At 41.3% G+C, this 13,029-nt stretch overlaps 1 protein-coding gene across 7 annotated transcripts in view; it reads right to left on the minus strand.

Annotated features, from left to right (window-relative positions):
* ITPR1 (inositol 1,4,5-trisphosphate receptor type 1) overlaps positions 1-13,029 on the minus strand; it is a 324,913-nt gene that overhangs the window by 114,859 nt on the left and 197,025 nt on the right. For 4 of the 7 annotated variants that reach the window (XM_029918486.1, XM_029918483.1, XM_029918482.1 and 1 more), the window contains 3 exons: positions 11,002-11,150; positions 9,949-10,060; positions 4,333-4,365 (listed from right to left, as the gene is read on the minus strand). In XM_029918486.1, the coding sequence (XP_029774346.1) occupies positions 4,333-4,365; positions 9,949-10,060; positions 11,002-11,150 (294 nt within the window). The remainder of the gene's footprint in view (positions 1-4,332; positions 4,366-9,948; positions 10,061-11,001; positions 11,151-13,029) is intronic. The other 3 variants (XM_029918487.1, XM_029918485.1, XM_029918484.1) reach the window with 1 other exon arrangement.

Raw genomic sequence — 13,029 nt, forward strand, 5'->3', positions numbered from 1 at the left:
AGGGAGAGAGAGTTGGGGAGAGAGAGGGATGCAGAACTTGAGAGACTATTGAAAGCTGAGAATGAACTGAGGGTTGGGGGGGAGGGGGGAGGGGGGAAGACAGGTGGTGGTGATGGTGGTGGGCACTTGAGGGGAAGAGCACTGGGTGTTGTATGGAAAACAATTTGACAATAAAATATTATGGAAAAAAAAAAAGAGATCAGAGAGCTTTAAAGAAAATTGAGCTAATACAGGTTACCTATGCATTTAACAGAACAATTTAAAACCATCACATTTGCTAACACAACGCCCTTTATTAATGGTATTTGATTTTAGAAATAAAAATTATTTAGTCCCAATGATGCAGTTTCACCTTTACTTTATAGAACATGTCCATAGGAACGCAACAGAGAAGTTCATTTCTTAAAAAACACAACAGACTTAATAAATTATACAATTCTAGTCCTTGTGGAATAATCTCACTATATTAAAAAAAAAATAAACACTACCAATAAAAAAAAAAGAAAAGAAAACCGTGCACAGAGTCTACAACAGCTTCTGTATGCTCTGAATCGAGTTTGCTTGCTCTATGGTTGCTAGTGTCTAGCAGTAAACAGCCCCACTGCATTTATTGGCAATTGCTGCTGAAGGTCACACATCAGCAGTGAGCCTAAATTCCAGGAAAAAAAGAAGCTCTTATGTAACTGCCGCCTGAATGTTGGCAGGTGCCCAACCCAGCAGTTCACAGCAATGTAAAAAAGTAGGACACCTCCAGCCTGGGTTGGACGTCATGAGAACGCCCCCTGAAGGTGAAATTTAATAATTCTTGGGTTTCTCTTTTTTCCCCTCCTCCCCCCATATGACTCTTACAAAATTCTCCGTTGGTGGCATCCTTTGCTTGCAGAAGCAGCTCAAGGTGGGTAAGCTGAGGGCTGACGTGAAGCGGGCTGCAGCCACTTTGAACAAGTGCGCAAGCCACTCTAGCTCTTCTGTTGCAATGCAGGAAGGCCAAGGCGGCACACGGGGCTCCGGAGATTCCGTGGGTCCAAGCGACAGTGATTAAATGGGGATCACATCTCAAATACGAAGAAATGCAGTATGTCCCAGTGAGCTAGAGTCCATGCTTCTCTCAACACACCATTCTCTTTCACAGACACATACATGAAAATGAGGTGGATTTCTGTTCTGCCCACAGCCTCCACCTCATGTTAGAGAATATGATGTGATCATCTATTCACAGCCACTTTACACTTCAGAAAGGTGATTTACAGGATCCCCTGCTGGTGCTATCTGTGTGTTGCTACCTGATCTCCTAAGCTCTTACATGACCACATTGCTCAGGTTGGAGTTCCCAAACTATATGTTCTCATGAGTCCATGTTCTTCTCCATTCTAGCAATTCTCAGGGTTGACAGCTGTCACTGAACATTATTTGAACCACTGCCTATGAACTTTAAACTTCAGAAGGGCAGATGCTATGCCTATGTGGGGGTATCACCATATTCATATCCCCTCATACTGTACCTGGAATGTCACAGGCACTCAAATGTTAGTCATAATTCAATGTCATTAGCATCAATGGGGGTCCATTTAAAGCCAAGAATGGGCAAACAGGAGGACTTTCTAAGGGTGATGGAAACCTCTCCTATTTTGAATTGTGTGTATGAACATACAACAATTCATCGAGCTATAAACTTTAAGAGTGAGCTGAAGGGACAGGAACCCAAGTATGATAGTTTCCTTTTCTCTTCCACCCAATCTGTAGCCCTCAACCAACACCCCAAGGAAAAGGTAAAATCAGGGGGGTAGGATGGAGACTGTGCCTCCTTTTATGCCAGAAAGAAAAGAAAAGAAAAGAAAAGAAAAGAAAAGAGAAGAGAAGAGAACAGAAGAGAAGAGAAGAGAAAAGGAAAGGAAAGGAAAAAGAAGAAAGAAATCCTCTATTTTCTCTCTCTGGTTTCAAATGAAATTTTGTTCTAGAGGACAGCTGGAGGGCCCCATACCATGCCCTTTCCGTGCAGGGACACCGTGACTCTGACCTCATTTCACCCTGTTTTCTCAGAGCACTGACAGAGACACAGAGGTGCAGTACTTTTTTTTTTTTTTTTTTACGAGTTGTTCACAGCACTTCTCCTTTCTTGAGATGCCCAAGTGGCCTCTATCATAAAGGGGCAATTGCCCTTCCCCAGTCAGGGTTTCACTGGATCATCATACACACCTTACGCTACTTCGGGGGCGATTCCCCACCATGTTTAGAACTGAACAGTGGTTGCCAAATTAGGTGTGATGCCTTGCCTGTATCCTGCGCCAGCATGGACGCTCTCATTAAGCTTCTGCAGAGCTCCAGCTGTGGGCTGCAGGCTTCTGCCAGCACACACTGACAAAAGGTTGGGTAGACGAGAAACTGCAGGAGCAGCGGTAGTTTCCAGAACGGCCACTGATGCTAAAGGCCAATCAGACATCTCTGCTTAGAGGACCAGATCCAACAGCCTGAGGGACTAGGGACAGAGTGTTGGTGTCCCAGGGCTCTGACGGTTGCCAGGGGTAACGACGAAGAGGGGATCCACAGTTGCTTCCTCAGGGAATTTTCAAAGAATCCAAGTGGCTGCCAGAACATTCTTCTTTTATAAACAGACAGTATTCTATTTCCTAGAGTATAATTATAAACACACCTGCTCCAACTGTGGAATCTTTCCATAAGCAAGCTATAAACTCCCAGCCAGGAGACCCAAGTCCTATCTTGAGCAAGCAAACACATCAACTGATTACTACGGTGCAAAACAGTATATTAATAACATTGCAGACTCTGATTAGGGGAGATCTTCTTTTCTGACTTCATTTGCGCATAAGCAAGTAGAAATACAACTTCTGTGTTTCGGAGTAACAGTTCAAGTCAGTGAGGCATTTACAACACCAGGTAGAACAAAGAGTAACAAAAGGTGCCCACATGCAAAGTTAGCATTAGTTATTTTTCAGGGGCACACTCGGAAGAGAATAAACTAGACAGGAAATGGCAAAAATCTGTAGAGTTAAAGTCATTAATTACGCTACCACACAGCCTTTTGTTTTTCTCGCCCTCTGTATCCCAGAGGGTATGGCCTCTTCCCAGGTCCATATGGGATTAATATAAGGAAAAGTCTCTGCTCACAGAGTTTACTGTGGCAGAGCAGCAAGTGCACGAGGTGAGGAGGGAGCCAGTACGTGCTAGCTTCCATTTAGCCTATTCAGCTGTGTGAGCTAAGTCCAGTCACTTAACCTCTCTGAGCTCCATTCCTGAGGGAACTCTGTGAAATTCATCGTCACTTTGCTTTAAGTCTGTGATTCAAACTCTCCTCACATGTATCTGAGCCATCTCTTAATATTTTTGAAATGATGGTAGTGGATATTAGAATAGACAACATATTCTATCTGGTCGCTCTATCCTACCCGAAATAGGGAATTAATTAGCCTGTCAAAAGAACTAATAGATATCTTAAAAAACAAACCAGATAAGTGATTTTTAAAAGTCTAATAACATTTTTTTCCAGGGTGCTCCATTTGCCAAGTAATTAAACTCCCTCATTTATATACTTTAATTCTCCAAATTAATACATTTGAGTAACGTTTACCAACATTTACTGCAACCTAAATACATGGTAGGAAATGCTGAAAATATTCACAGAACAAAAAATCTTTAAGAGGTCCCCAAATCCCAAACACAATGACCACTCATTGGTCCCTAGAACAATGATGGGTAAGTAAAACCATCAGATGATTTCTTGATCTTCAGGTATTTTTCCCAATAGTGCATTCCTAATCTCATTGCAAACCTATAGCTGGAAAGTCTCAATGTGCACTTTGGAATTCAAAATGCACTTTGACAAAATTTTATATCACCCCCTCACACTCAACACCTTCCAACATGGGGACCAAGAAAATAGTGTTGTTGTTGTTGTTGTTGTTTTCTTTTTACAACTTTTAAACTATACCAATGCAGTTATTTCTTTCTGTACCAGGGCTTTATATCCAGACAGAAAAGCTCTTTATGAATATCAACACTGAGTTTCAGAGATAGGTTAATAACCAGCATCAACCACAAATTCAGTTGAGATTCTAAACGGTGAATGATTGAAATCTTATCACAGTTTAGAACATCTTTATCTAGACTCAGATGGGATCTCCAAGGACAAATGGCAAACAAACTCATGGGAAATGCTAACACAGACACAAAGGACTCAGCTCACGCCCAGAAGGCACACTACACAAAGTCAGATAGTAGACACTGCAAAGACTAGGGACAGACCACAGTGTTCACTGGAAGGGTGTCATGGAAACATCACCATGGGACATTTAAAGAAAATAATGAAATTAGGACCTCAGCATTTTCCAATTCATCAATGGAAATTAGCTGGAAAAGAAAAAAGGGGGAGAAAAAGAGTTAGGAAATACCAGCAAGCAAAGTGTTAGAAACTCGGTCAGTGTGTTCTTAGCGCTGAGTCCCCCATGTTGGAGCACTGTTAGATGGTGACCGTCTGAAGGGGTGCAGGCACCTGGGGCGATCACTACCGCAGTTCACAGCGACAGCTGCTCTCAATCCCATTGCCCAGGCATAGCTGGGCAGTTCACATGCCAGGTAGCAGACGTCGCTGGTCACTTAACCAAGAGCTCAGAGGCACACCTTCTGTCTCTCCAGCACTTGTAAAAACGTAAACTGAGCTGTGAGAAAGAGCACACTGCCCAATCAAGAACCATGTTCTTTCAGAAGAGGATGAGAAAGAGGAGAGCCAAACACTACAGCTAATCAGCTTAGCTTAAAAGAAAATTCTTTCTTTCCGTTCATTTTACCATTCAGGGGGAATCTGGGGCCTAAACTGCATTTGAGCTAAGTCAGAACCAGTTTCAATTTCAGCAAATAGTATGGATGACATATCCAAAGACCAGAAGCTCCCTATTCTGGTATTATTGATTGTTGAAAAAGAAATGTTTTCCCCCAAAGATGATTAGCACCAACTCAAGTGATATTAGTTAGCAAGTAAATCATTTATTAGCATCAAGTTTAAGGGAAAAAAAAAAACCAATTAGAGCACTAATCACAATTGTGCTTAAGGGGGGAGTGATCCTTGGGTTATTTTTATGATGCTCCGTTAATAATACATTTGCAAATTTAAGTTCCTATCAGAAATCCTGAAATCCTTTATTCACCTAGAGAAAAGAAGCATTGGTAAATGAACAGGTACTGCCAAAGAGTATGAAATGAAAACCGTGACATCACTTGAGGTCAAAAACTCTCTGGTAGAAGAAGAGCTACTAGTATTCAGAAGAGGAAGTATTTTATTTGTAAAAAATGTTTATTACTTTTGAGAGAGAGAGAGAGAGGGAGGGAGACAGGGAGGGGAGGATCCCAAGCAGGTTCTGTGTTGTCAGCACAGAGCCCAGTGTAGGGCTCAATCTTACAAACTGTGAGATCATGACCTGAGCCAAAATCAAGAGTTGGACATTTAACCCTTTGAGTCACCCAGGCACCCTGAGAATACAGATGTTAAATAAATTCTGAGATATCCTTTTATATTAATTCTTGGCCTCTGCATTTCTTTGCAAGCTCTTTGACTAATAAGAAACCTACAGTAGACTACAGAGGAGCCAATATGTAACAACGAACATATGTTTTAGGGGCACATGGGTCTATGGGGGCTTTTGGATGTTCTCTGAGTTAAAGTGGGATTCAGATTAAATTTTAGAGATGGTTAGTCATGGGAAGTTTTTGTTGTTTTTTTAAAATAAAGACATTATTTACTTTGTGGATTAAAAGCAGAATTTAGTAGGCATTGCATTCAAAGAGTGGCCATAAAGTCCTGATACAATTTTAAAGTTCATTAACTTTGAATACACAGGATAGCAAGACATTGTAAGCACCACACACAAACATATTCCATCATTATTTTGTGATCATTTTTAATATGTGTTTTATATTTACCACTCTATGAGACAAATATTCATTGCTGGCCCTTTGCATTTTAGAGACATAATAAAAATGATTTTTTAAATCCTAAATGATCATGATAAAATTTTTTGACAATTTTGTAGCATCCCCGAGCTTGGACTCATATGGGGTAATTCTTGGACAGGCACTTCTCAGGGAGCTGACCAAGAAAAGAGGCCTCACCAAATGGAAGCTTTCTTTTGGGAGCTCAGCGAAACCACAGGTTCTGGATGTTTCTGAGATAATCATAATTTGTAAAGCAAGTTGGCATCAAGCAGAGACTGTTTTCAACAGGTGAGAAGTCAGAACTGAGCTGAAGATGGGATATTTAGGTTTTGTGACGTGTAGTACAGTCAGGGCCATTGCCCCAGGTCATTTACATAATGATGTAACATAACTGAAACTTAAACTTGTGGGAGAACTTCAAATGGTGTCAATCACCAAGGATACAGTGCAGAAGCGTGAGGACTGTGAAGTCAGGGTGTTTGTCTTGGGTTGAATTCCTGGCTCCCCATTAGCTGTGCGACCCCAGGCAAGTTTCTGAACCTCCGAGCCTAAGTTTTCTCCCCCAAGAATAAAATAGTTAATAACAATACTGATATCGCTGAGGCTGATCTGACATATGGTAAGGTATATGTTTAGTACAGTGGATGACACAAAAGAAGCCCAAGAATGTTACTGCTATTTAAGACATACTTTAAGACACTAATGGTATGTATGGCATTTAAAAAATATAAGTTGGTGTCAGTGATTCTGTTATGTTTTAGTGTATCTGGTAATATGGGTGGCAGTACTCAATGGCTTTTTTTCCCCAGGCAAATAGATCCATACAAGCACACCAATCTTTCAATGTTTTTTAACAGAATGATGATGATCTCAACTTTCATTTTTATCTGCGATGTTGATAATCCTAAATGTTGAATGAAAACATAGAGATAAGGGCACCTGGGTGGCTTAGTTAGTTAAGCGTCTGACTTGGGCTCAGGTGATAATCTCAAGGTTCATGGATTCAAGCCCTGCATTGGGCTCTGTGCTGACAGCTCAGAACCAGGAGCCTGTTTCAGATTCCATGTCTCCCTCTATCTCTGCCCCTCCCCTGTGTGTGCTCTCTCGCTCTGTGTCTCAAAAATAAACATTTCAAAAAAATTTTTTAAATTAAAAAAGAAAATGTAGAGATGAATAAAGGCATCTATCTCTCATCATCTTTAAGGGTTATGGCTTAGATGAAAACTTGGCCCTCAGACCTGGTGGAAACCCTTGGGGGTGGGAGGAAAGGATGGGGGTTCAACACCCCGGCTTTCTGTCTTGATCTTGTCACACACTTGCCATGTGGCCTTGGGAAGTCCGTCCAGCCCTCTGCTATGGCCTCCTGGTGTGCAGAGAGAGAGCTGGACAAAGCAATGCCAGATCGGACTACGGCCATGAAGACTCAGGACGAGGCAGGGAGGCAGAACACTTCTGCACATCCCAGAAGAGTGTTAGTCATGGGACAAATTCCACTTAAGAGACAACTAATAGGAAAATTGGGCCAGGAAGACGGAAATGACCTCATACTTGCCCTTGTGCCCTGAGCATCCAGTCCAAAGAACACCTCATTTATTTTATCAACTAAAGCCAACTGGTTTGCCTCAGAAAGGTTAGTTCTTTGGCTCGGGGTTCCTTCCACCCTTGAAAGAGCTGGCCTGCCCCTTACGTCATGCATCTTTAGTCAAACAGGGACAGCCAGCAAAACATCAAAACCATTTTCAAAAGCCTTAATAAAACAAGACAAATTTAATACCCACCACCGGATCGGAAGAAAAGGAAATAGTTTAGCATCCTCCCCCTACTCTTTTAAGTTCCATGAATGTGAAGGGTTAAGTGGCATTTTCCCACAAAGCATAGGGTCAGAAGCATTCTAAGTATGTGCTACAGGCATTGAAGCTGTTGACTACCACGGGTTCCTGGAATGGCTTCCTTGGTTGCATGGCATTTCCCACATTTGCCTACAGTCTTTTCACTTTCATGAAGGGGAATGACAGCCCCCAACCAGACTGCAAAGACATGCCATCCTTCCTCTAAGCCTCTCGCTGCTTGGGTGCGGCTAATTTCTTCACCAAAGACATGCCATCCTAAGCAGCTCTTCTCAACTCTGACAGTTTACCTTTTCATTGCACCCTCCACCTACTGGCATCTTAAAGCCCCAGGCTCTCTCTCATGTTCCATGAGCTTTGTAACAGACAATCCTACAACATCTCAGGCCCAGTCTCTCCCGCGGTCTGTGAGGATGCTCTCCCAGTTAGCACCGACAGGCAGGGGAAGCCAGTGGGGAGCCATACCTTCCACACAGCTCGAAGACCCTGGCAAACTTAGCTGCCCAGCAACAGATTCGACTCCTAGCTTTTCGACTTTCCATGGTATAAAAAAGAAAACTTCAGAGAAATAGAAGTACAGCCACAACTTGTAACATTCGTGGGAGTAGAGACACCAAGTTTACTATAAAAATCTCAGTCACAGAGATGAACAGATATTCTGAAGAAGAGAAAACTGGTCTCCACCTTTTAAAACCAAGTTTTATGCCCCCAAAGCTACAAATATATCCATAGCTGGTTATGATGGCCCTTTTGGTGGGTTTTATCTTATTATGAAGAGTGAATTTCTGTAACTAGAATTTTATTTTTAAAAATTTCTTAAAGCTCACTCTAAGAAAAATAAAGATCTGTGGGGAAAAAAATGCCATTTGTTTCTCTGGTACTCTCTGCATTTCTCTGGTATACTCTGCTGTCAGTTCCTGCCTATTATTTTCTCTTTCTCTTTTTTCAGTGCAAGTCCTACCTCGGTGCCGACACAGGTGTTTGTATGAACAGGACATTCCCATCATTTCTCATCTGTACAACGGTTCTTCACTTCTGTCATTTATATTGATAAACTCCTTTCTAGCAGGTTTCTGCCACAAAATTCCTGAGTTATAGACACTTATTTGCTAATTAGTCAACATTCATTCACCTTTTAATTTATGTATTTTAAAAATTTAGAGCGACATTTAAAAGCCGTTGTGATCTGGGGACAGTGAGGGAATATATACACTAAAGGGCTTGTGTACTTTGCTGTTTTATTTTTCTTCTCCAAAGATTTTCACATGTGAAATGGCTCTAATATTTATGTTAGAAATTGTTTAGGTTAGAAATCGGATCCCTACAGACTTCTATACTTGGAATAATCTGGTCATCACTATCCCCTTTCAAAAAGAAGGCTGTAATTTTATTATAATGGCTTCTTCACAGAGATCAATCAATGAGTTACTAGTTTTTTGACAAATCAATGACATCAGTCGATTTACCAACTCAGAAAATGCTGCTAAAGTAGCTTGGAGATAATTAGTGACCTAGTACCTTCAAATGAAAACTGGTGAGATTTTAAACTGAGGCCCAGATATTTTTTTAGTGGGAGATGGAGGGGGGTAGAAACGAGAGGCAATGAGATTGTTTTTGTCCCGCTTATGGGGCCAAAATCAAGACTGTGAGGCAGGATCTCTGCACACCCTTGCTCACTGCCTACAACAAGAAGTATCCTGTCCCAGGGACTGGCCACTTCCCAATGTGAGCTAGGAATGGTGGTGTGTTTGCCTGCCTTAATCCCTGTTAGAACTGGAGGGAGTTTCTTAGTACACTGCATGGATTGTGCAGCATCTCCCCAGGAAGAAGTAAACCCACAGGTATGCTAAGCTGGATCCCAAAACTCACAAGAGGTGTCCACATGCCCATTGGGAATTTAGATGAAAAATCTTACTGCTATTTCCCTGACATTAGATTCATTATGTAGCAAGCAGCCTATATGACAACTAAGTATATGCGCCTTTACAAAAAGAAGGAATATGATTTAGCTACCTTTTGTGATAGGATAATTAGCTTTAAAAAAGAAAAAAAGTTAACCTCTCAGTCAGTATACCAGAACTACAGTGGATTTCTATTCCATGCCCCCATGTCAATTTCATATAAAACACTACTTTAACAAGAAAATAAAATTCAGTACCTTTTCTCCGTAGCCTCTATCTTTGGTCATCATTTCTCTGAGAGTCTGTAGGACCTTAATGCAGAGTTTCTCTTCATTCTCCTCTAGTAGCTGTTTCGTATGCTTTATTAACCTGAATTTGGGGGGTGGGGGGGAGGACCATACATTAGGTCCCTGAAGTGATCTTTAAATTAAACAAAAAAAACTTCACAAACAACTTACTGTAACTAGGCAGTAAATGAACAAATATTTATCAAGGACTCCCAGGTTAAACGTGCTTGGCCATTCACTGTAGCCAGAACAGTCAGTCAGTGTTTCAATAGTGTCTCGATGGCGACACCTGCTGGTCAGTAACAGCAAAGGGCTCACAGGGCTCTAAGTCTACCACACGTGATAGATTACAGGAAGAGGAGAAACAGGACAGAGGTCCACTCAAACTTGTCTATAGAGTGCAGCTCTTTATCCATTGAGGAGTGCCAGTAACACGGTTAAAATACAAAGTATAAAGTCTAAAAAAACCTCATGAGGAGGATCGTTAAGGTGAAAAAACACCATTCCTTTAAATATGATCTTGTCCTTTGAGGAGCCCAGAAAAGTACCAAACTCAGAGGCAGAGCCGCCTCTCAAATTAAACAACCAACTAAACTTAGTGGTAAAAATCAGATGGAAATTTCCGGTCATGGAAACTGTTATTTAGATAATGCTTAGGCATAACCTAAGCAACGACAAAGGTATTAGGTGAAAACCGTGGGGTCCTGGTACATCCGAGCTTTTTGAGGGCAGCAGGGTAATGACTTTTCTGCATCTGTACTGCAGCCAATGGTGGGCGCTCTGTCAGTTCTTGTGGGATGGAAGATCCATGATCGGGCACAGGGGTGAAAGGAGACGCTCTCACCAAAACAAGTGTCAGGAAGTAAACCAAACCTACAAACTTACTGTGGAGAGGTCAGCACGGGACTCTAACACACAACCTTATACTGATTAAAGTCAAAAACCAGGCGAGTGTCTGCTTCTTCACGAGCAAGTGCTTTGTCTGGTCAGCAGGGCTCTGCAACGGAGCGAGAGGCTGCTTACTTGCAAATGAAGCCACCGCTTTCGCACTTTCTTCTGGCATCTGTGTTCTCTGGGAAAAGTAGCTCGGGTCTGTGGAGCACATCCACGAGCACAGATAACTCTGCCTGGACCAGAGGCCTCAGCCGGTCCTCCAGGGCTGAGACAATGTCCTGAAACAGAAGGACAGCTTGGGTGAGTAGCGCAGGCCAGGCTGACTGCAGCAGAGTGAGAACATTCATTGCTGACCTCAAAAACGACCACAAACCAGGCTGGGTTAAAGTGTCTTTCGTACTGTCTGGTATTTATCTCAAATCGTTAAACACTTCCCCAAAGGTACCTGAAGCATTAACCCGCTGATGGAGAAAACAAGGGAAGAATAGCCCCACCAGCCCTTCTTTTGAGATGATCCTTATGCCACTCAAGGGATCATTTCACAGATTTTAAAATATAATGAAAAAAAAGCACATTCAACCACATGGAAAAATGTCTATGATGAGTGTACAAAATGGTTAGTCAATAGCATGGACTTTATGATCTGATTTTGTATAAACAACATCAATATCTAAAGGTTATATACCAAATACCACCAAAACATCACTCTCTGGGTGGGGGAATGCAGGTGGTTCTGATTTTCTTCCATAAACTGGTACTTGTAAGTATTGTTAAATTATTTCCAATGAGCATGAATTATTCACGTAATAAAAAGTCACACAAAAATGAGAACACAAATGAATGAACATGCTGTATCAACATGCTAAATACATGTACCCTGATAGCATGATGGTCTTCAAATGCAAAACACATAGCTGTAGGAGAGGAAAACAGAGAGAAGTTGAAAGAGCAGCAAAACCAACACAACAAACACCATATAAAGGCAAATGGCAGGAAACAGATGAGAAATTATCTTCAAAAGATGCTACAGTCTGTTGGATGGCTTGCTAACTCAGAAGCTAACTAGAAAGATGTTGGCTAAGGCAGGGGCTGCACACATCATTTTAGACAATATTATGAGGGTCTAGTTGACCAAGGAGATTTGTATGGGAAAGATCACTTAAATTGCATTCAACTCAACTGGAGACCCAAATTTCATAGGCAGTGGTCAATAAAGAATTGATTTACCTTTTACCCCAAAACTAAAACATGTGAGTATTATTTATTCTATATTTAACAAAATTTGTAATCACTCAATAATATTTAGGATGCATACAGAATGCATGAATAAAATTATTTCTTGGAGGGGGCATTTTCCCCAGCAAAATTAAGAGTACACTGCAACACCCTTTAGTTCATACTGACATTCACAGCACAGACAAAATGAGGGTCAGTTTTGCAAAATCCTCTCAATGTCCCCAACAGTTTGAAAGTTTCCCAGAGTTCTCTTCTTCAGTAGTTATTGGTCCTAACTCTGGCAAATCTTTGTCTATAGCATTTTTATGGAATTCAAGTGGTTCCTCACATCGTATTGATAAAATCCTGCATCTTTTGCAAGGTTTGAACTTTACATTGCCATCGATTTGCATTGTATTGTCAAAGGTTTAATAGTGAGCAATCAAGGAGAAAGCAACAGACAAGGATGGCAAAGCGATGGGCAGAGAAAGATGCTGGTGTTAAGTGAGGGGGATGTCTCAACGGGGATTAATAATATAAGCAGTCCACAAGTGAATGTTCTCATATCATGATAACTTTGGCTGTCCTAGGCAATCTTGTGACTGTAGGGACTCATTAGATAAATCATTAGGTAATGAGGACCCTTCCAGCCACTAGCCCAGCGTTGATAAAAAGCATTGCTTGGGCATAGAGATTTTACTTTATTCCCCAAGAGTATGTATAATAAATCCACGAAGAGAACAACAACAAAAAAACTGATCTGTTTGGCCATAAAAAATTTATTTAGTTTGAAGAGACAAAAAAGTCCTGTGCACTCAAACAATTCTGAATCTATAATACCCTTCCCCTTTAAAAACATAGTGGAGTCAAGAAACACTCTATTTGGAACCAAATCATCTTTAAGAACTGGGTCTGTCATGGTGCAGCTAAAATTCTTTCCTT

This window comes from Suricata suricatta, chromosome 12 (genome assembly GCF_006229205.1).
Source record: "Suricata suricatta isolate VVHF042 chromosome 12, meerkat_22Aug2017_6uvM2_HiC, whole genome shotgun sequence".
Lineage (NCBI taxonomy): Eukaryota > Metazoa > Chordata > Mammalia > Carnivora > Herpestidae > Suricata > Suricata suricatta.